This window comes from Clinocottus analis, unplaced genomic scaffold (genome assembly GCF_023055335.1).
Source record: "Clinocottus analis isolate CAN_PGR_092001 unplaced genomic scaffold, fCliAna1.0.p SCAF_25, whole genome shotgun sequence".
NCBI lineage: Eukaryota > Metazoa > Chordata > Actinopteri > Perciformes > Cottidae > Clinocottus > Clinocottus analis.
In genome coordinates this window covers 4,102,584-4,127,193 of record NW_027175987.1, presented here as the reverse complement: position 1 = coordinate 4,127,193, position 24,610 = coordinate 4,102,584, and the positions used below count along the sequence as shown (strand labels likewise).

The following is a 24,610-nucleotide window of genomic DNA, read 5'->3' as shown; positions in this document are numbered from 1 at the left end:
AATATCTCTCTCTCTCTCTCTCTCTCTCTCTCTCTCTCTCTCTCTCTCTCTCTCTCTCTCTCTCTCTCTCTCTCTCAACTCTCTTATTAATAGCAGAGACTCTTGAGACGATTGGATCAAAATGCTCAGAGATAGCCTCATGACAGGGATGACCATACCTTTTAGATTGTGGGCCATATACAGAAAAATATATAGTGCCATGAGCCAAACGTAAAGGAATGTGTTGTTTTCAAACTGTTCAAATGCAAACAACTATTTCTTGGAGAGAAAATCAAAATGATTATGCAACACTATAGTAAAAAGTTTGACATTACGGTATATTTTTGGGTGTGTCCACATATTACAAGGTATTACAAATTATTTTGTATCTGTATTTTGTATACCTTCAGTTAGGTTAAATTAATTCAATACTGTTAAACTGTGATATAGTGCCCACTTAAAATATTCTGGCAGAAATGCTAAAATATTGGTTTCTGTGCCAAGAGCTTGAGATAATTTCACAAAATGTGGTCAAGTGTATAATATACAGTCCAGTTTATTAGAAATATGCTCAAGGCATATTCTAGATTATTTTTTGAGTATTCATCACGGGCCAGGATTTGGCTGTGGTTTGGCCTTCCCAACCTTATGGCATACATGACAACCTGACTGTTCAGTTCTTATACATGAACCAAAGTCCTGCCTACTGATCAATCACTAATTTGTCCTGTTGTTGATTTTCAGTCAAAGGACAAGATGATGCGGGGCTCCAGAAGAGGCTGTGTGCGACTCAGGGTAAGATTCTCAGGATTCAATTGAATTTATTTTCTCCAGCCCAAAATTACGAATTTGCCTCCGAGGTCTTTACAATCTGTACACCTGCAACATCCTTTACATCGGTTTAGGAAAAACTCCCCCACAAAAACCTTTAGCAGAAAAAGGGAAGAAACCTTTGGAAGAGCAACAGAGAAGGAGCCCTCTCCCGGATGGACAGAAGCAAAAGATGGCATGTGTAGAGGATGAACAACGTAACAGAGTTACAACACATTCAATGCAAATGACAGAAATGATTCATGTAATGGGAATTGTAGGCATGATGAAAAAGTTACAACTACCAAAAAACACAGCGACAGTGGGTATAGTAAGTAGGATCAACATCATTCTTTACCAGACAGACAGTTGTTTTTGATAGGCTCTGGATGTTTGGCTGAGTTGTTGCTGCCTTGCTTTACCAGGCGTTGGGAAGAGTTCCCACATGTTCAATGCTTTGTTGTCCAGATGCAGTAACCAAATGCCATTCATTACTTTTGTTTTCTTTGTCAATTAAATCTTTCTGAACCACAAAAGGCTGCCGCACTATTCACAGCATTGTGCTATTTTTTTCAGATGTATGAGTTACCTGATTTGTTGGCCTTGTTCAAGGTTTCAATAGTTTCCTGCATGCAAATCCACAGCTTCATCCCTCCATTTTTTTTAGCTCTACCAGGAAAGGCTTTAGCCCTTACAGTGTGTTTTCAGTATTCTGTAATGCCCACTAGATGGCAGCAGAGGCCCTACTACGATACCTGTTTTACTACTTACAGGGAGAGATGGCAAAGTCTCTTATTAACGCAGTGGGCTTTTCAATGGACTGAAACCACTTCACTTGCTGAGAGAATGAGCTGCCTTTTTTAGAAAATAAATTGTCTGTTGTATATGTCCTTAGAGAGCCGTACCTAAAAGCTAGTTTCACAAATACTGGCTTTATAATAGGATAACATTGTTTATCTTTTTGAGACATTTTGTAAGAGGTGAATTCGGGTCTGGCAAAGGGCTTTGCAGAGCACCCTGAACATATTTATATTGATCTTACTAAAGAGAGGATCTATCTCCTGAAACTACCTGAAAAAGGGATCTAGTGCCTTTTCACCACACATAGTTATAGGTATGAGGTTTCCATTATGGTTGGATCAGTGTGACACAATTTATTGCAATACAATAATTGGATGATCTGTATCATGAAGCAGAAATCTGTTCATCGCAATTTCTATTGAAGTAACACCATAATAACACTATATATTGTGAAAAAATATATATGTATATGTACAGTATATATGTGTGTGTGTGTGTGTGTGTGTGTGTGTTATAATGATACGTAATGTGTATTCCTGATTCCTATATGTGTGTGTGTGTGTTATAATGATACGTAATGTGTATTCCTGATTCCTGATTCCTGTGTCATATTTTGTACCAAATCCCGAGCTGTTGCTGTGTCGGTTTCTGTTTGTTCCAAAGCAAATTTCCCAGAGGCTTTATCTGTTCTCTCATGAGTCCTGTTTTGAATAACCATGTTGCTGCAACTTTTTAAACGTAGCGTTAAACTGGTTCTTGTTGGATTATTTTCAAGTGTCACGAGGAAGCTATGTTTTTAATTGATTCAAATTATTCAAACTATTTAGACTATGACTTTACAAATCAGATCATGTGGTTCAGCCATAAACAATCCTTTTATTGAGGGTTTGAAATCTGTTTCATAGTGCAGATGTAAATTCAATTAGAAAATCTAAAAGGTTTCCTTTTTCTTTAAAGCAGTTCATAGTTCAATGTAAGACTGTTCAGTGTATCCTTCTAATTTATGAAACGCATATGTGTTTTTCCACGCAACCAACTACAGACTAACTTTTGTCAGATAGTAGGGCCCTTCCCTGGGCTGTTTTATAAAATAAAACGGCACTGGGCTTCATCTAAGAATATGGATTTTGTGTTTTAAATATTTTTGTTGAGCCTTATTATTCTAATACATCACATGATACTATATCATCTGAATCCTTAATAGCTCACAACGGTCTGAAAGTACATATTAATTAGGAAAGGTGGTGTTTATGAAGCTACATATTTTACAGCTGTTTATATTATTGTAGAAGTCGTTATTTTCCTTAGTTTCAGGTTTGCTCTATTGGTTTGTGTGAAGCTTTGAATCATCACACCCTGTTTCAGTTGCTAGGAGCTGATGTCCCAGCTTAGCTCCCCAGCCGGCCGGTCGGCCGGCTCTCTGCAGTTTTTTTTTCTTCCCGTCGGCTGCTCAATGCTGGTCCCTGGTGTCTGATTCTCTCCACCCTTCCCTGCCTTTCTCCTCCTTCACTCTCCCAAATCCCACCTCCTCCTCCCCTCCCTTCTTCTCTGTCATGTTCCAAAAGGCTGCACTCGCAAATGTGTGATTGTGAGAAAGAAGGCACGATGGTGCTTATGAAGAGGAGAGAGTGAAGTGCTGAGACAGAGCAAGGGTAATTTCTAACAGAGGGAACATACGGAGGGCATGAGGATAGAAACGCAAAGTGGAATATAACGTGTCCGGCTGCCTGACTGCCTGCTCCCCCGCGCCCTTCTCTCTATCTCTCTCTCACTCTCTCTCCCTCTCTGTCCAGGGAGCTGTGATCGGCATCGATGACGAGGACGACAGCACATTCACTATTACAGTGGACCAAAAGACTTTTCATTTCCAAGGTGGGATTTTTTAATTTTGTTCTCTTCATGCTCCCTCTTTTCTGTGTTGCCATCACTGGCTTGATCTCTATCCGTCCCCGCTGTTGATTTGCGTGCTCTCTCTCTTTCTCTCCCTCCCTCTCTCTCCTTTCCTCTCTCTCTCTCTCCCTCTCTTTCCTTCCCCACCTTTTTAAAGACTTGGATTGGTCTGCACTAAAGCCAGGAAACGCATGCACACAGGCATCTACACAATGTCAAAGCGTGCTGCGCGCATTTGAGCTTTTTCCTCCCTGCCTGTGGAATCTGTGAAGTTGGACTGACACATATTTCCGCAGATAATCGAGATTTGTTCTACCGCGAGCTAGACATATTTCTCTGGAACAGATCGACCCAAGTAAGGTTTTTATTTTTCCATCCCTCCTGACTGTGGAGGAAGATTGCTGCTTGTGTGTCTCTGCAGTTGAGCCTCTGGGAATGATGAGGGAATACTGCTGAGCTGGAAGCTGAGCTCAGGTCTCTTCTGGTTGCTGCCGCTGTTCGCCCTTCACTACTCCGTTGCCGCCCCTCGCTATCTACCGACCAGTCACTCCATAGGGACAGGGTTGGATCCCAGCTACAGCGTCGCCCTCTCATCTTGCCTGCCTCCTTCTTTTTAAACAGGAAGCTGTCCAGTCCAGTACACCGCAGCCACTTTTTTAATTTTTTTTTTATTCTATCACCACAAGGTCTTTGACTAACCTTCTCCACCTTTCCTTCATCTCTATCCTTCCGTCTATCCATTTGTATCCATTTCTCCCCTCCTGCCAACACCTAACCCCTCACACCAGCACCCCCCCTTCACCTCCTCCACAAGGGTCACCAGCCACAGTCCATGGGCCCCTCGCCCCTCTCACCTCCTCCATGCCCTCTCCCATGTCTGTGTTCCGAAGCTGTATGCTGTGGTTCTACAAACGGAAGGGTAAGGAGGAAACCGTGCACGTCTTATGGTCGGCATGCATGCCAGTCCTGGGCAAAAAGGATCGAGAGGAGGCGTCGTTTGTTTGTCTTCTGGGATGTGCTGTTTGGGTGGAGCAGTGCGTTCAGTAGCGCTCGGCCGTATTGGTTTGTTTTCGAGGATGAAGAACGGTTCAGAACAGTGTGAATCAGACAGTTTAGTGGTTGTCGGTCGGCTGTGAGAAATTTTCAAGCAGAGAGGAGTGTGTGCAATGTGTCCTCAAACTTAGTACAGACTCGGCGTGTTATTTAAGAAAGGACATGTTTGTTTTATTCTTGTTTGTTCTGCTCCCACGGGTGTTGCTGTTTTGGCTAAACAATATTTGTAATGTTTGTTTCCCTTCAGTATGGTAAAAATCATATGCATATTTTCATAGTTTTGTTTGCTAATGAATGATAGTGTATAAGTAACTGTCTGAATAGCTCTGGAACTTGCTAAGTCTTTCGGATTCGCTGTAATGCCTGAGTTAAAAGGTGTGTTTGTTTTAATGTGTTTTCATGTTCAGTTGTGAGTGGCTATTATCTGAAACTTCTACATCAAAGTATAGATGAACAGCATGCAACATTCTCATATTTATTTTTTTATAATGAGTCCAAATGTAAGAGCTTTATTCAAAAACCTTTATTAACGCAGTCACAGAGGCCAATTAGCAGGCAGTATAAGTTGCAGGAAAAGGCAACAAAGATGATACACGTGTAGTAAATATCACAATGCAATACTATATTAGCATCAAAGATCATATTACGTTACCTTTGATTTAGTTCAGCTAAATCAACTGTATGGGAACGAGTTTACTTTGGAAGCAGCACATCTTTGCGCAGGACGATCTGAATCTTGGCAGCACATTTTGATCATGTTTTTTTTTGTTTGAGAGAAAGCAATGAAATGTCTCCGACACTTTTGCTCTCCAGGCACCACGGTAGCACGGTAACATCTCACGTATCACCATTAGAGGAGCGAATAGGAAATGAGCATTAAATGTGTGTTCGGTATCAGGAGATGCACAGGAAGTTGGGCAAGTGGATATTTCTCTGTTGCTGTAAAATGATCCTGGTCTGAGCATGTTTTGCAGCCAGTCTCCCAGGGCAGCAGTGTCTGATATGTGTCCGTCTCTATATTACATTATGTATGCACTGGTTGGTGCGTGGCCTGGCTCAGGTATGGGCTGATGGATGGGCAGGGCCTCACCGCCAAGAAAAAGAGGGGCAGAGAAGGGCGCTCCAGATTGATTATCATGCTGTAAAATATTTTCCAGGCTTGAGCCATGGTTCTTCCTCTTACGGGACATTCCAGCTAACGGATTGAATTGTAGTTGTGAGCCGGCCGGCCGGTCACTGTGCTAGCCCGGAATTCGTCTCTGTGCTGTCTTTCTATTTAGAGAAGCATCCATTATTCATCGGCCCATCTCCCCCGGCGGTGCATCAGAGTTGCCTGAGAGCGCTTAAGCTTTTTCCTTTTCCTCTTTCTCCTTCTCTGCTCTCACTCACTCCTTATATCTACAGTAGCTATGAATCTCCTCCCTCTTTGTCAGGCCGCACTGACTGCCAGGACCATCAGGCCAGGATGAGAGACCCTCTCATGCTCTCTTTCCTTTCTCCAGGGTCCTTCCTCACCTCAGTATCATCTGCACTGTCTACTGTTTTACTTTTCTTTCCACCACGGTCATCTTTTTTTTTTCTTTACCTGTGTTCTTCAGCACTGCATCTGTACTTGTGTAATTAGTTTGAAATACATTCCCAATAGAAGATCATGCATCACTCAGTCAATCAAAAAGCTATATGATGAGTTTATTTTACATTTTTGATCACATAGTTGGAGTCATAGATTAAATGTAACAAAGTGCTGAACAGATGCCACCGAGAAAACGTTACTTCACTGACATTTGGGGAGTGACCACTGTAGTGACAGGTTGAAGTCCTGTGCATCATACTGCACTCCCTCTGGAACATGTGCTGACATATTTCATCAGCTGGTCTGAAGATGCCAGTAGACGAGAGGGGGGATGAATAATTCACAGAGGCCTTTTGGAGAATGGAGGAGCAGCATTATGGAGAGAGACTCCACATTGGAAAAGGGACATTGTTGTGATTGGATACCCTGACCACTGAGATGGGAGATAAATCCATGATGGTGTTAGTTTTACTGGGCATAGTATCTAAATATGTATATACTGTATGTGTGAAAATTGTTGGACCACACTAATTGTTGTAATTGTAACTAGCACTATCTGTCTTTGCTGTTACCTGCAGTTTCCGTGACTGTAACAACTAGTAGCTTAGTGAATGTGCAATTACTTCCCAAAGATGCAAGGTAGAAACAAAGTTTCTAGAGGCACCTATAAGTGGAGCAGAAGATGGGTGTCCTGTTAATAACCTGCCAAAGAAACAAGAACAGAAGAATTCAGAGTGTAGCTTTTCATGGCAGCGATACTTGGAGTGTGTGACTAATTTGGCAGTAGTCTGAAGTAACTCTGAGAAACACTGTTCACAGAGTTGCTTGCTTTACAGTTAAAATTATACCTGTCATTACTTTTCTGGTCGTGATATAAACTGATGCCAGCAGTATGCCAATATATTGGTGTATATGAACACTGTTGTTCATTGCATTTGATGAAAGCAGTTACAGAATAAAACAAACAAGTGGAGCATTCTTCATAACAGCAATGCTCTTGGTTCAAGTCCGTTCTGACCCACCTCATTTCCATCCAGTTCTATACTTTTTAGTTTATATGATAAAACCGGCGATTGACAAATACAAACTTAAATCGTGGAAAGAGTATGTTAAAGCGAGTACGTGACGTCACCGTACGTGGAAGTTGGTCACTTCACCTGACGAGCAAACGCTAAAATATTCAACATCTGCCGGCTGCATTCACGATGGTAAAATGCACTGAACAATAAAAGAGCTGTGGGCCCTTTGACTGCATGAATAGTTTGAGACATAATTCAGGCATAACTTCTGCCATTCTGAAGACTAAAGAGGACACTGTAATTCAGTGGGACACTTGAAATCCTGGTTCTGAAACATGAAAATATATTTGTGATTTTGTGTCTGGTATGTCAGGGCTTTGCCATTTAGTCGTGGTGAGAGGGGTTGCATCATGTGATCAAATGAAAGCACCGCATACCTTTTTTTCGGAAATATATTAGACTGGTATCGGTTCCCCGTGCTGGATATAAGGTGACCTTTACTGTCATTGTGGACATCAAGGTACTGAACCTGCCAGTGGACTGTATGTGGGAACTCTGTATCATTTGGCTTCCGTATTCAAGGATCTTGTTTTGAAGCATATCAGTCCTATAAAGAGTATGCGTTGCTGTCTTTGTGTGTCTAAATCTCTCATGGGTCTTGATCCAATATCTGCCAGGGTCTGTCTGTAATTATTAGGAAGGTGTGCGTGGATCAATTGGAGTTTATTGGTGTGAGGCAGTGGCGGGCTTTTTCTCCAATCACGTTTCACTTCTCTTTATCTCTGTAAGATTAGCCTGGTAATAATACCTGGAAGTGCCTTTGTGAGACCCTAGACAAGTGATTGGTCACAGGGCCGCGTGACCAGTAACATGCGCTGTGATTGGTCAGTGAAGCTAGCGTCTCACCTATAACCTAGAATCTCACGACTTACTGATGACCCCTTTCCCACAGAGGTTGATGAGCATCCAGTGATTGAAATGCTGATTATGTCACCGTTTTTTTTACATTTGCAGTCGTATTTAATCATAAACTAGCTAAAGCGCTGTAGTTGCTGCTGCACCTGGGGGTGCTGGTGCTTAAACCCGCGGCCTCTCCTTGGCGTGGGGAGAGGTTGTCACTTGCGCAGCTGTGCTGCAATGTCATGTCTTCACTGTGCAGAGTAAGTGTGGCGTTTTTGTTGATAGATTTAGACAACATGCATTTTTGTTGATGCGACGGGGTTGTGCTCTCCCCTTGCTGTGCTGGCCCTCGCCGAGCGCATTTCCTCAACTGTGGTGCACTGCGACCAGCTATAGGTCGGCTTGGAAAGGCTCGGGCCGAAGGTGGCACTCCGGTCGCGTGCTTTAGAGCGCTCGTACCCGGACCTTGCCGCTTCCTTTGGCCGTGGATTATGTATAGGCCTCCCTATTTGTAAGGCTTTCCTCTGAAATCACGGCCCGCTACTGAAGTGAGCTACAATATTTCTTCCTGTATGTGCCTGTTCTTCTAATAGTCCTCTTGTCTCTCTCTGCTTTCCTCGAGCAGAGAAGTAAGATGGTTTAGTCGGCACTCCTTCCTCTGTGATGACACTACTTTGCTGCTGGGCCTTGAGACTGTGTATTACGCACCTGAAGGGTTGAAACAGCGTCATAAAAGTCAAAGTGTGTATGTTATTAATGTCAGGATTTTGCAATCATAGGGGAAACATGTGAACTTAGTACCAGTTAGACCTTAGCCCTTTTTTTCCCGCTGTGTAATTGGCTGTAAAACGGCACATCACATGTCCTTACTGTCCTTTACACTCTTATCACTGTACACTCAAAAGTATTTTCACTGTGAACTCTGAAACCATGAAAATATCTTAAAATGTCTTGATAGGGAAAATACATGAATGACACGTTCTTGATACGCTTAACCCTCAGCTAAACATCGTCCATTCGATCTGGGCCTTTTTTATAAGATTACAAGGTTTTGCATCCTTAGCACCACAAACATCTTAGTAACTTCTCATCAGGTAGCAGCTTATCTGCTGCACTAAGGTCTGGTCAGATAGTTGGAAATTGTACTCTAAGCTTTTCCCATATTGTCCATTCCTCTAACTTTAGCTTGTCCTAGGTGCCTTTGTCGGTAAAACTAATAAATATTTTAAGGGCAAACAACTTACTGTTTGTTTGTTTTTTCATTTTATTTTCATGTAACTCTGCAGAATAACAAAGGAGGTTTGTATCATATGACGGTGACTGTCATGACTTGCAGTATGTCGCCTCATGTGACTGACTGACTGTAGATTTACTGAGTTGACAAACTGTTCATACATACCTTGGCATATGTGTGAGCTGCGAACCCGTAAAATGACCAGACTCGAGACACCGTTCTTATAAAGTATTAGTTTTTGTTCAGTGGCCCTGCTACTACGTCTCGTCTGTCATGAATAGAGCTAAACAACATTAGTCGCAGTAATCTGTTCGTCTCGAGAGTCTGTTTGGCTGAGGGAGAAGTGCAAGGCCAGAGAGATGCTGTCTGAGTGGATTGGCCTGAGCCTCCGCTGCCTTTTAATGTCTTTAAAAGCTTTTTTGCTGTAACACTGCCCATCCGCTGTGCTAGCACAGCCATTCATTTGATGTACTCTGCTGTTTCCAGCTCAATAAAAAATGGCTTCTACACAAGATCTAGTTTGCCAGCTAATTCAATTAAATATAAGTCATTCTTTCACAGCTTTTGGAGCTATAGTTTTTGCCTCATCCACATGGACGAAACAGAAATATACCTACTTTCCATGCAAAAATACATACAGATCTTAATTACTTGGAAATGCAGGCCGTGAATACATAGAACATGCATACCTGCTACGATCTCACTGGGTGGATTACATCCTGGTCGTGTGTTGATAGAGGACAAATTATTTGATCTCCTCATGCCATTGGCATCAAGAAGTGTGTATGCGCGTGTGTGTGCCCTCTGCAGTCTTTGTGTGTGTGTGTGTGTTGGACATGTTAGACCCAGTACTGTGTCACTGTTTAATGTCACTGGCAGTCTGTTTGTTCTCTGAGGGTGCAGCTCTGTGTGTGTCGGTGGACCACTTGGCACAACACTTGTCCGGCTGCGCATCCATGTTGGAGCGTGCGAGTCAGATGTGTGGCCTGCTAGCTGGCTAATCACAGCCGCTCTGCGTTCACAATGGTGGTTAATTAAGCTTTTGCTTGGCAACCTATCATGAGCCCTGAGTATGTACGGAGGCGTTTGTACTCATTATTCTCCGAAATGTATAAAGTCGTAACTCATATTCACATAATACTTTATTGTGCTTGTACAAGCCCCTGCAGAGAAAGATGTCAAGTATTACATACATTATAAGTAGGGCTGGCCAGATTACGCGGTAACGCAAAATTAATCTGGCAATCGTTTAACAGCGTTAACTATTTGATCATGCGTTAACTGGATGTTTTTCTTTTTTTGCTCTTTTTTTTTTGCAGTGGGAGGGGCTTATCGTTTTAAATCTCTCCCAGACGCCGTAGTTCAGACTTGGGGGGTCTAACGGCTCTCCCAGTCCGGCCCGCGTGAGGTCAATCAAACAATCAAATAAATAAATAAGATGCAGCTATGAATAAAATACGGTGACACTGCTTTTACTTTGAAGGCGATTTATGATGGTGTGTGCACGCGCTTCCGTAGCCTCACCGACAGGCTACGAATTGAGCCTGACGTGAAAGCACGTATTGTTGTGTAGCTTCTGTTCTCAACGAAGAGCGAGTGGTGCAACAGGCGGTCAGTCTACCAGCAGGCTCCACGTCCAGATTGACAGTTGATCGCGCATGCGCAAAGCTCCTGACCCCGCGGTCTGATCCACTATGGCAGAGGACTTTAAGTCAGTATCACTTCTGGATCCTTACTCTTTTCTCAAAGAGGAGAACTTTGCTCACATCAGAAGATGTTCAGTGCACTTGACACAGACTGGACTTTTCTCACTGAGGAAGAAAAACTGACAAAAACATGAAAAGCACTTATTTCTTTTGCATAAAGTGAATCAATTGCTGGTCTTTAACATACATCTTTAAGGTAAGGAACAGACTGAACATGGACAAAAAAAAGGAGTGGCTTGTCGCTCACAGGGAACCTTACTACTGAACAGTCCCTTTTCACAGAAGAAGAAAACAGATTTATAAACTATATATGTATGTTCCTTGCTGTTGCTCTAGAGTGCATGTTATATTGTTCTGATAACATTACTTTAAAATAAAAGCGTGCAATATACTAGTTTTTACTTCATTTTTAAATTTGGCGCATAATGAAAAATTATGAGTTTGATTTGGCTGGCAAAATACGTATTTAAAATATATTTTTTTAAAGGCTTTCTTTGTATAATCCCGACACATAAGTAGGGCTTTTGTCAGTTAGCTATTTGTGAAAGGATCACGCGTGCTAAGTTAGAAAACTTTAGTCACTTGCCGTCACCACCCGGCGCCATTTTGCGAGCACATTGGAAGCAATCTCTCGAATTTAGAAAGTAAACTTTCTTTTTTTTAGATTTTTTAATAAGTACAGCTTTTTAGTATATACATGGTGAGTTTTCTCTCTTTTTAAACTTTATTATTGTCTGACAAATCCAATTTTTGTATTTTGTTTAATGTTAATAAATATAAATGAATAAAATGTAAGTGACAAAAGTACAGTCGCACAGACAACATTCAATAGCTGGAACCTTTTTCAGGCACAGCCAATAGCTAGCCTTACTCATTACTCAAACTTAAAAATTTGTTTGACATTTTGAGCCACACGCTTCGTTTCTCGCTGATAGTTCAATAAGAAGATCGATGCCCCCCTCCTGCCTACAAGGTAAATATGAAGCTACAGTCAGGAGGCTGCTGGCTTGGATGAGCCTAAAGACTAAAAGCAAGCGAAAACGGCTCGCTTGGCTCTTTCCGGCGTTACATGCAGGACTATTTCTTCGCCAAACACAGTAACTTAAAACCTTCTTCTTTTTAAGGATATCTATGGGCGTCTGCCATATGAACTTTTTCGATAACTTTCAGCATTTGAATTCCAGACGGAAAGTTCTGAGGTCATCAATAAAAGAATTTTTATGGTCCACTGTGTTTATCTTGATCCGTGTTGTTAACTTCAGCTGTCAAGCTGATTGTTTTCCTCGCTAATATATAAAATGCTCTCCAATTAACACTTGTAGTTATTCTCTTTAATACATATGAAACAGCCTAGAACAGGTCAAGCACAGTTAAGGGATTCATAAAAAGCATCATTTCTAGATGAATACACAGCGTCCATCACTGCGTCACAAGTGCTCATTTCAGTCATTTCAATGTTGTCTCAGTTTCATTACTGTGTGTGTGTGTGTGCATGTGTGAGAGAGTGTGACACAAGTCTAATGGCTGCTGATGTAATGGCTCTCTTTCATGGAAAATGTGGCTCACTGGGTGTGTCTGTGTGCTCATATCCTCAGCCCGAGATGCAGATGAGCGAGAGAAGTGGATCCACGCCTTAGAGGGAACTATCCTCCGTCACACCCACCAGCTCCGGGTATGTAACCATACACTTGTTTCTATATGTGTGTGTGCAAATATGTGAGTTTCCATTTGTCCTTCCTCTATAATCCTTCCACTATAGTTACAAGAAAGAAGCATGTTAGTGCTAATTCCTGACAGCATCTACGTTGTTTTATATTTTCACTACATTTATTTTACATTTCGTATTACTCTCTATTTGCGAACATGCTCGGTGTTTTAGCACCTGAAGAGTATACTTGGTGAGCGGATTTGGCAACTAATAAAAGATAAATAAGTTACCTAGGCATTAAAGCTTTCAATGTGTGACTTTTTATGGAATCTCAGATGGCATGCATTTGCATGCTTTTTACATCATGTGCTGTGCTACACCACAAACGCCCATAAAATGACTTTGAAGGGGACTTTGATTCTCAGGTCTTGTAATCAGCACTTTTTTTTTCTTCTTGCTCACACCTGATTGCTTTGCTCAACAGAGGAGTTGAGAGTCAGTGATGTGTCTCGTCTGTATAGATGGAAATAACGATGACATTTATGTCATCATAAATGGAGGATGTTTTGTCAATAAGGAGCTGCTTTGGATTGGCATCGGTACCAGGCTTAGTTTAGACTGTTTGATTTATTGCTGACCTGCTGGCACCCTGTTTTGTCCTTATTTATTTATTTTGTCTTCATTATGAGTGTTGAGATGGCGTGTCTTAGTCAGGTATTTCCCCTGCTCATCCTGCCTTCCAGTTGTTTCCAACCTTATGTGCTCCACTGCTTCCCTAATCCAAACCTTACTCCCTATTCCCTTCCCATCATCATCTACGTGCAGCTCTTTCCATCTCCTTTTCACCCCTCATGACCAACCTTTTCATTTGCACTACCTCCCTCCTTTCTTTTTTTTTTCTTCCTTCCCTCCCTCTGTGGCAAATCCCTCTGATGTGCTACGTGTGCCTGCTTGTGCTCTGTGCGCACACACACACACACACACACACACACACACACACCATGCAGTGGTAGCGCGCTGCTGTCGTAGCACCATGTGACCCTGAAGTAACCAATCAGAGACCTGCTTGCTTGATCAACCAAACATCTGCCTCTGCGGCCTCAGCCAATCAGAGAGGTGCTTCATGCTTGTCCCTGTCAGCACTTGCTGCTGCTTTGTGTGTTTTCTCTTTTGCCTGCGTGAGAGGAAGTGTGCCTTTCCTGCCAGGGGAGGGTCCTGGATTAACTCGGCTCTGTCTGCCTTCACACAAAACGCTCAGCTGATAACTACCGCCGAAGGATATTCTGTAGCCCGACTGACTGTGGTTTATGTTGGCAGACTGCAGTGGAGAGCAAAAGGAGGAGGTTGTTTTCTGTTTCTGTGTGGAGGGGAGGAGGAGGAGGTGGAGGAGGAGGAGTGGAAGGAGTGGAAGGAGGAGTGGGGGAAAGAACGCTAACTTCACCAGAGCTAGTGGTTTGTTGCTGTAGGGAGCGAAGACCACAAAGAAAAGGGAAAAGAACAAGCTTGTGTCAGGCTAAATCGCCTGATAGGGGAGATGTACCAGGTTTAACGCAGCATGTCAATTGGAACGAGGCATCCAGTAAGTAAAACACACACACAGAGACAGACACACAGACAGGCACATGGGCCACTGCACCAGAGCAGGGATAACTTTATCGGCTGCAGTGCGCTGCCAGTTCAGCAGCATTTTAAAGTGGGTCACACTGCATGGAGAGACAAATAGAAACAGAGGGGGAGGGTGAGAGGATGTTGTTTGTTGAGTCTGGGGTGGAAGGGTGGGTTTTTCTCAGTGTTTGTGTGAGACTTTACAAGCTGCTGTAATTGGTGGAGGTGCATCCAGTTGGCACTATTTCAAGAACAGTGAAGAAGTGTGCACTGTGACGTGGTGATACACAACCACCCGCCTCTGAGTTTATTTATCCAAACATATCTGTTTTTGTTTGTTTATAGAAAAAATAGAAACGCTTCCCTCATTTGTGTGTTGACAAAACTTGAGAGACTCCGTTCACTGCAATGATAGGGGCTCTGTTTTATTACTTTATTTTCACCATGTCAGCTTCATTTCCCTGCTCTAATGTAGTTTATTTTTATGTGGGGTTTTTTTTGGCCTTACATGACCAGTTGTAATGTACAATGTAAAGTCTCATATTTAAGATAGTAAATACGACCTGTGTTAGATGCATGAAGGTTTTGTGCTACATTTGTCTTCGTAGTATTTCATTGTGTTGGAGTTAATCCCTACAGTAAATAGAGGAATAGCAACATGAACACTTCACTGTACACAGAAGATTATAAGAATCTCAAAGCTAGTCCACTCCCTGTATTTACACAAGAACCTGTAGACCTGTTTTGGCATTGATCTGGATTCAGTGTTTTGTTGCCAGCATAAAAGTAAAAATGATCATGATGCAATGCCTAACCAGAAGGATGGTAGCTCCTTTCCTGATTGGATGTATTTCTGGACGTATCTCCGAGTGTAGGGTTAAGTAAAGCAAGCAGGAGAAGTTGCTCACCCTGGAATGACTGTGCACATTCGAACACCTGTGTATACACATCGATGAAATATATAGACATTCACATCTGCCTCAATTGTTTTTAGATTTTTACTCAGGACCTCATGTGGACAGCTATGTTTTGCAGTCAGGCTAACAGTGAGAGCACCTTTGATCCTTTGAGGAAGTTCAATGCAGGCTTCACAACTGCTGAGTTGAGACTTAGTTTTCCTATAAAGATAGTGTGTTTTAACAGTGAAAGCGTTAGCAGGTTTAAGCCCGTCAATGGCTTTTCTTCACTTCCCTGTGATGCCGTCTTTAGCAGGAAGAAAAGCCACCATACAAACCAAGACTGAGAGACGCAGCGAATCCAAAGCGGCGGTAGCACTCAACATGGTTTGATAAGAGCCTGATTTATTCACAGGACTTCTGTTTGATTCTAACAGTCGTCATCAGCTATTACGATCTCTGTCTCTGCTCTGTCATGCAAGAGGTGCTGCTCCGTGTCGTTCTGTCAGAGTAGCTGCTCACACGCGCCGTGTTCCTTATCTTACTGATTCGTCTGGCATGGAATATAAGGTGTTACTGTGTTGTTATAGGTGCTGAGTGTCCTTGCTCGTAGTGACAGGCTTTAGATATGGGGTTCATTTTTTTTCTTTTCTCAAGGAAGTCTTGACTGTGTGTTTACTTATTTGCTCATCTTCCTGTTTTTCTGTGACAGCCAGCTGGATTGTTCTTGTTTGGGCGAGCTCAGATAGATAAAGACAGATGCCCAGTCACGTCTGTTCTGCCAGTAGTCTAGTAATTACCTTTTAATGGACATTATGTAATATGTGTGTGTGTGTGTGCGCGCGTGTATGTGTGTCCCCGTGCTTGTGCGTCCGTGTCTCATTCTGATGCTGCTATACAGCAAGCTAATTAATGAATGTGAGTGCACCTCAACCCATACATGCTTCTTTGTCAGTAACTAAATTTTCTCCAGCCTCGAGTTCCTAGATTCAGTTTAGTTGGAGCCTGAAATTCGCTGACCTTCAGTCAGGCAGACAGACCTGCTGGCCTTTTATATTGGCTAGCCTTTAAACAATAGTATTCATATCTCCCCTGGTATAGTACGGTGCTGGAAGATTCCCCCGAACTGTTGATGTGTCTGTCCACCATTTTGTGTGACAGTTTTCAAAGCCTACCTGACCGGGAGCTGCTCTTTTTATTTATTTTCATGAACGGATAATAAGTAAATGTTAGATTATTGTTAATGCCTGTTTGTTTTGATTTGGTAATGCAACTACTACACCATGCTTTGCTGTGTTTGTTTCTCCGTCCTCAGGAGGCAGAGACGGGATTAGTTCCGAGTGTTCAAGACTTTGATAAGAAGCTGTCTGAAGCTGACGCCTACCTACAGATTCTCATTGACCAGTTAAAGGTAGGACTCAGTAGAGCCACACACCGACATTGTGATTTAATCTGGAATGTTTCAGACTTTAATGTCTATTTTTAGAAATGTGGGATATCTGACCCTCCCTTTGACATATTTGATCCCGCTGTTGACATTAAACAAGGCAGACGTGATTAAACATGTATTTAAAGAAACAGCAACATTCTCAAAGGCAGAACATCTGCAGGTGTCCTTCCTTGGTGAGAGGAGCCAGCTTTCATCTCGAGCCTCAGTCTCTGTGCAGATTCACCACCTCATCGTTTTAATAGTCATTTGACTGTGTACCCATCTCAACTTATTATCCATGTTTCGTTTTTCCCGTTTCATCTCTTGTTCTCTGTCACTCTCACGCAGCTGTTTGATGACAAGATCAAGGACTGCAAAGAGGATGAATCACGCAGAGTGAGTACCAGCAGTGCTGCTCTGTCCTTGTGTGTCGGCTCTCTGGTCGGCTGTTCTCGCTGTCATTAGTGCCGAGGCTAACAGCAGGGGGGGGCGGGCTGACACAGCACTGATGTCTGTGTAATGCAGAGCAGACGTTTGATATCGGGCACGTGTCAGCTTTAAGCCATTGGAATATTTAAAAGGTTATTTTGTTGTTTAAAAAACATGACTGTCCATTAGGTGATTTCAGAATTTGCCTTTTTAACTTTTTAAAAGCTTACAAAAGGACTTAAAAAGGCTGCAACTAATGATCATGTTCATTATTGATTCACCTTTCTATTGACCTTTTTAAATTGGTAGTTATAAGTAAGTATCCTTCATTGTTGGAGGAAGCGGTTCAGTTTCATGGTCTCTCTGGGTTGATGTTTTTTTTTCCCCAGCAGCTGTGTGATTCACTTCCTCCCTGAGATTAATGCTGGCTTTTGGTCACTTTGACTTGTTTGTCACTGTGGCTTCACTAGTCTCCTTAGAATGAGAAATAGTTTTGTTGACTTTCCTTAATGTTATCTACATGTTTTGCTTCACTTGCTGTCAAACTGGTTGTAATCATCTTTTTAACATGTTTGTTTTCAATTACTGTTTGGTTTTACAGCCTGTTTGTTCTTCTTTTTGCAGAAAATTGAAATTTTGAAGGAGACCACTTGTGTAAGTCAGCTCTTAACACATTCCTAGTCATTCACAAGTCAGTTTCTTGTCATTGAATTCCCTTTATTCTGTCTTTATGTTTCAGAGCATGGTAGAGTCCATCAAGCACTGTATTGTACTGCTGCAAATTGCCAAGGTAAACACACCACACCAAACAGCACGTGTGATTCTTCTCTCTGTAGTTTGGTTTGCTGCTTCGCCCATAGTCATTGTTCTTGTGAGACCACGCCAGTGTGCTCTCTGTGTTACCCTTGGTGTGTCTCTGGGGTAGTTCCCTGCTTACAGTTGCTATCTGGGTCGCTGGTTGATTAGGGTGTAGCCCGGTACTCGTTTCATCACATGTTGCATTCAGCCCTTCCTCCCCAGGAAGTGGAGCAATCACCTCTGCTTCATGTGGTTGTTAGTTGAAAAAAAAAATATATATATATATATATATATATATATATATATATATATATATATATATATATATATATATATATATATATATATACACACCTATTTACTCATGAATAAGGCTCTAAGAAACATGCCGATTACAGATTGGCGTGGTAGAGTAATTCTGTTGTTGGTACTGAAATAAATGACAGAGGATTTTTACCATGTGATGAAAGGATTACTGCATGCATCAAGTCGTGAATATTTTGAAGCTCCATGTGATGAGAGGGATGGATCTCATCGCTCGCCACACTGCAGATGTTCAGGATGCTTTATGAAATGACTCTTCAACCTTCCTACACAAGTAGTCTAACATTGTCTTCTCAAAATTTTAAGGACCAAAGTAACGAACAACAACACGCAAACGGACTTATAGTAAGTTTGACATTCTCCGTCCATGACAAAAAAAAATTGAATCAAGCAAACTGCTAATTTTTCTTTTCTTGCTTAATTTACTCTCCACTGTAGAAAATCAGATAAATCAGATCTCTTTCGTGCATGCCGTCTAATTCGGAGATAATCTCTATCTCAAGCCTTTCCCTCATGTCTTCCACAACTATCCTAATGATTTCCTGATTTAATCTCAGTAATAGTTAGTTTAGCAATGGTTGGGAACTATTCTTTTCTTATTACTAAATGTGTATTTGTGTGTGTGCAAACTTTTAATCCAATAATTGCACACAGCAGCAGAATATGAATGTGTACGTAGACTATACATGTGTGTCTGCATGCGAGAGAATGTTGCACTCCACTTCCTACTAATTAGTCGACCATTCACCATTGATTCATCTTGTACACACTGCCTGCTTATTGAACCATTGAGCATACACGGAAAGCCATTCGGAGAGCACTTTACTGGCTCTGCAGGTGCCCTGTCTTCATGTCGGTCTCCATACCCGGAGTTTTGCATGTTTTTACTACAAATCACAAACTACTACAACTTTGAATTACTGATTAAAGCATTCCAAAGCATTTTCTTTACATTATTAGATTAATTTGTGACAAGGAGTGAATTTGTTTCCAGTCCTTTTTTTCAGGAGGTTTTGTGAAAAATTACAGCATACATTCAATTGATCATAAATCGCAGTAAAGATGGAGTCTTCTATATGTTAACTAACCCTCTGACCCCTGTGATTTGAGAGTGGGCTGCCAAACAATACACACTTACATCAAGTTGTAACCAAACACATTATCTTCTCGACTTTCCACTTGAAGTTCTGATTTCCAGACAGCACAGCTTGTAAATGCAGTCCTGGCTCTCAGAGGCATTGCTACACAATCTAATGCTAAATTCAGTAAACTGTGATTACATATCGATATAAGTCTTTGGACAAGTAGATTTGCTAGAAAGGAAAGAGGCAGTGAGGTGTACTTTAAAATAAAAGAAAAGTGAGGACTTAATAAAATATATACTGACAACTTAGAACAGCCTACAATAAACCAAGCCTAGTGGGTACCTGCAAAGAAAAAAAATCAATCTAAAAACTTTCATTATGCTTTTGAAAATAGTCTGTAATGTGAAACATTTCATGGTAATGGAAAAATTGGAGTGTGGTCCTCAAAGCAAGAATCACGGAAGGGGCTGTTCAGCTCATAGGCCTGCGCTGCTCTTATAGCTGGCTTAATCTCAGAGTCATTAAGTATAGTATTACATTGTATAAATAGCACAGCAAAAGCTCCGTCTATACATCCAACTGCACATGTTTTTTAGATACCATAAGCTTTGTACTGAACATATCTTTGCAGCTTTAGAACATCTAAACATCTGTCACGTAGCCTGGATACCAATAATGGGAAGCACATAATAATGAACTGTCAAACTTTTGTTTATAATACTTGAAAAGCCAGCAGCATGTAAAGTACTGCACCACCAGGAGTATTACAGTCCAGGAATCATTCAAACCAGTTCACCAGGAGCCTGGAATAAATAGTTGATGTGCTATGATTGCTTTAGGTTTGTTTCTGCTGCTCCAGCTACCTGCTGCATTAATATTACATCCACTCAAAAAGAAAGGAAATATTTATAATATCTATCCTGACACAGAGTAAGACTTCTGGCTCAAGATGGCTTCAAGCACTGTGACTGCTTTTGCTTTAGTTCCTGCTTACAAGACCCCGGGCTGGTCCCACTATGGCAGACCAATATTTCTGTAATTGGCTATAATTAGTATAACTCGTCTTACTTCCATGGAGACACGTGGACCAGACGAGCATCGGTCGGTGCGGAGGGATGGTCATAAAGAAGTGTGAACAAATGGACATTTTCTCTGGTTGAAATGTTCTCCCCCTGATCATAAGTTGCCTTTGGATCACACCAAAACATAGGACAAACAACAAGGTCAGAGAGTCCATTCATAATTTCATAGTGTGTTATTGTGAGGAAAATGTCATCTTGAGACAAACAATCGTGACTTCACACCAGAGCACGTCTTCCTCTGGAGTCAGTATCTTCTCTGTCTAACGTGCTCAGTTTTGCATCATGGGATTGTGGAGGCCCGGTGTCTACTTCCTAGTGTTTTAGTCTAACTTTAATACACCAGCTGCTCTGTTGTCACCCTCACAGCCTTGTGTCGGGTCATGTCCTGACTCACTGTTCGTGTTGATTTCAAATGGCTGAATCAGAACTTGTCTGTAGAAAGCACAGATTATAGGTCAAGTTTGAGTAATAGTATAACATCACATTGACTAAATCTAATTTCAGTGCCACAAAGAGCCCTCAGGGTAAGTTGCTGGAAAATAAGGGTCGATAAGGTTTTGTTTTAACTCGCGCTGTCATCTGTGTTCCTGTCAGTTGGGTCGTTGGTGCCAGTGACCCCATTACACCGAGCCACCCGGCTGTCTGCACGTCTGTGTGTTTGTGCCTCTGTTCAAATGATGGACACATGATGCTCTGGTGGCGCTCCAGGCCACTGCAGATAAGAACATCCCCGCTGGCTTTCACTACAGGGAAATCAAAAGCTAGAGAGTAAAAAACATGTTACAGATTTAGTCTGCGGCCCGGTGGAGTTAATTCATTCCCTTTTGGACGGGGAGGTTGCTCAGAGGTCCAGAGGCTCTGGTGGTTATTGTGTAAAGCTGCTGGTGTTCGGATTTCAATCGGTGTCGTTGGCTTCATATTGATCTCGATAATGAAACCTGGAAACGCTCTTTCCTGAAAATGAAGTGAGAGGAAATTGATCCGCCCCAGTTTGGTGTTCTATATTTTATTTCACTGTTCTTGTTGTCGCGTAGGAATACCATTCATAATTCTCTCTCTCTCTCTATATATATATATATATATATATAGAGAGAGAGAGAGAGAGAGAGAGAGAGAGAGAGAGAGAGAGAGAGAGAGAGAGAGAGAGAGAGAGAGAGAGAGAGAGAGAGAGAGAGAGAGAGAGAGAGAGAGAGAGAGAGAGAGAGAGAGAGAGAGAGAGAGAGAGAGAGAGAGAGAGAGAGAGAGAGAGAGAAGTCGTGAACTTGGTGCGGGTGGGTGCTTACATTGACATCTGGCATGGATGTTAATGGAAATTGTGGGTACATTTGGTTATAGAGTTGTAAAGAAATGGGTTGATGTTTCCCTGTATGACTGTAGCCAGTTTAAAAGTGGGGCCAAACTCTTTTGCACCATTTGGTTTTAATATCAAAGGTCATTACGGTCAGATTTAGTCAGATAAGTAGGCAGGCAGCGACATGAGTTAACAATTGTTGCAGCAAGTGTCTGATGTGGTGTTGTTTTTTTATATTTTCCCTCCCAGAGCACCATAAACCCAGTGGATGGGATCTTCCAACCCCCTCTGGACACTCCTGTAGTCGACAGCACGATGCCAACACAAGCCACAGGTACTCAACACCTGCATTTTCACCATTACTTTGACTCATTTATACGCATAATGTCACGTGCTTGATGTGTATATAGACTCCACACACAACTACTCCTACAGAAGCGGACAACAGCGCCCCCTGTGGTTCACGCCCTGATCTCCTTCAGCTGATGGACTTGTTCTTTGCAACACATTCGATGGTGTTACTGAACCATCTGCTGTCAAATCCTTTTTTTGGAATTTTTTTCCAATAGCAAAGACTGTAATATTCTATCACATTTAAATGTATGTTTATTTCTTTACGTATGTTCCCTGTGCTATTGATCACATGTGTTTCATGTGATGATATTACATTTTTCTTACATAATTCTATTTTGTTTTAAGCAGTGTAATTTAGTTTGAAGTAATTTTATTAAGTAAATAATCGACTGAATTGAATGGTGTGGCGTGACTAAGATCTAACTAAAGTTTTGGGCTTTTTTGGTCAATTGACAATGACTCGTCTGCTCTGAAAATGAACCATGCAAAGTAGGCCATGCAAATTTCACTCTTAATAGACTGTAATCTCCTCATAGCTGGGGCTTCTGTCCCAGATGATTTTCTCAGCCTCCTGGATTTCAAGCTGCTGTTTTTAAAGTGATGTATGACTTCATTTTAAGGCTTCGGTGCTAAATCCTCTCCCCTCTCTCTCTTGGCTGAAGACGCTTCTCAGGTGTGTAAATCAGACCAACGCCCCTCCACGTTGTCCGTTGGTCCCGTCGTCACGGTGATGGGCAGTCTGCAGACCCCAACTCCCAACAGCACAGGTGAAAGTTCACTTCACGCATATCAAAGCATTGGGAGCTGTAGCATTACAAGGACAGATGATTTGTCACAGTAGTAATTGCTGTGAATCACACATTCCTCTAATTATTACAAGCCAAATTAAATATTAGGAACTGCAGTTATATTACTGGTTTGGTGCTTTGATACAGTCCCCCGTGACATTAATATAGTTACGACATAAAAAAAACACATTTTGTCAAAACAAAACTCAACGTTTATTCATTAGCTTGTTTAAGTGATATACATTTCCATGGGATTGAAGATGTTAAACTTTTCCATCTTTCAGCATTTTAAGGATTTTTTTTAATCCGCGTTGGCTTGAAGTTAACTTTCAAAATTCATTATTTACTTTGGAAACAGCAACTGTAAAATGAATAAATAAATAAAATACTCCAAACTTCACCTTTTATTGTGTGCTGCTATAAAAATGTAAATCTTCTTACTTGCACCACAATTAATGTGTTTTTATAACAGCTATGATGTATTTTTATTACAGCGAAGAAAGAACGGTGTGGGTCCTTATCGGAATAATATAGTGTATTATTAGATCCTAATGCACAAGCAAAGTGATGTTACTGTAACAAGAACGAAACCAAAACAATACAAGTAATAATATCATGAATTATTACTCTACTTCTGCCACCCTGAGTGCTGCGTCATCGAACATATTAAATTTAAAAAGCCGAGTAGAAAAGCACATCATGGTTCATGTTTGTCTTCTGTGCTGAGGCAGCAGTATTAAAATGCTGCGCTGTGCACTAAGGAGGCGGGCTGCGGCTCTAGAGCACTGTCGATATGTTCTGCAGAGGAAGCTGTCACTATGTTAAAGACGGCTTGATGCTACTTTACACAGCCAGCTGGACCGGGGTCAGAAATAAACGCTTTAGTGGAACGGCATAATGTTGATTTGACCATGACCTGTATACTATATGAATACATAAGCTTTATTGATTAGAGCCATACAATAGCAATGCTGCAAGAGGGAGCTGACTTGACAGACCATGTTTGAATGTTCTTTTCCTCTTCTAACAGGGAGTGGCCCGTCAGGCCCCAGCAGCGGCATCGCCTCCCCGTCTCACATGCCCCTCCCCTCGCACTCTGTGCCAGACTTCTCTTATTCCTCCAGCGAGGATGAGTTCTACGATGCTGACGAGTTCTACCAGAGCAGCACTTCCCCCAAACACTGCATCAAGTGAGTACAGCATCACCCCGCCCCCCTGCAGCCAACACCACAAACGGGGGATCTATTGTTATATAACTTAAAAGCAACACTACAATGACATCGTTTAGCAGGTCAGGTGGGAAAGTGCTGCCCGGTTCATGAACATTAAGTCTGAGAGCTTTGCGACACGATTTGTTGTGAATTCACACTCTCTCTTCTCTCTGCTGTTTCCTTTCCACTTCTTCTATGTCCTCCTCAGTCCCTCAGGGCCTCAAGCTGCCTCGCCTCTCACCAATGAAGCATTGAAACGACCAAACACCACAGAGTCCCTGAACTCGTCCATGTCCAACGGCACCACAGATGCAGGTAAAAAACACTGAAAACACTAAACTGGAGCTGATATGGTAATCCAGTTGTTACTCCCGTGCTCCAGTTTTTCCCATCAATACTTCACCATCCCAGTAGCTTATGATATGAATCACAATTGGTTTTGTCAAATGCTAAAAAGAGACGTCTTTCACATAAGACGACAGGGAATGGTATGACAGCCAAGTGAGACTTGTCCTCTGTGGTTGTCTGCAGACCAGTTTGACAGCCACGATGACCGCGATGATGAAGGTGAGGGCGAGTCTGTGGAAGAGCACAAGAGCGTCATCATGCATCTTCTCTCTCAAGTTCGTTTGGGCATGGACCTCACGAAGGTAAAGACCCCTCATGACTTGGTTTTGGCTGTATTTCTCCCACTGCAGTGGTCCT

At 42.0% G+C, this 24,610-nt stretch overlaps 1 protein-coding gene across 3 annotated transcripts in view; it reads left to right on the top strand.

Moving 5' to 3' along the window:
- The window catches only part of osbpl9 (oxysterol binding protein-like 9), a 31,914-nt gene that overhangs the window by 2,071 nt on the left and 5,233 nt on the right, over positions 1–24,610 (top strand). For 2 of the 3 annotated variants that reach the window (XM_068591309.1, XM_068591310.1), the window contains exons 3-15: positions 724–774; positions 3,384–3,462; positions 12,561–12,637; positions 16,430–16,525; positions 16,892–16,939; positions 17,597–17,626; positions 17,712–17,762; positions 18,401–18,439; positions 21,802–21,886; positions 22,569–22,673; positions 23,725–23,884; positions 24,114–24,220; positions 24,437–24,555. In XM_068591309.1, coding sequence (XP_068447410.1) covers positions 724–774; positions 3,384–3,462; positions 12,561–12,637; positions 16,430–16,525; positions 16,892–16,939; positions 17,597–17,626; positions 17,712–17,762; positions 18,401–18,439; positions 21,802–21,886; positions 22,569–22,673; positions 23,725–23,884; positions 24,114–24,220; positions 24,437–24,555 — 1,047 coding nt within the window. The remainder of the gene's footprint in view (positions 1–723; positions 775–3,383; positions 3,463–12,560; positions 12,638–16,429; positions 16,526–16,891; positions 16,940–17,596; positions 17,627–17,711; positions 17,763–18,400; positions 18,440–21,801; positions 21,887–22,568; positions 22,674–23,724; positions 23,885–24,113; positions 24,221–24,436; positions 24,556–24,610) is intronic. The other variant, XM_068591311.1, reaches the window with a different exon arrangement.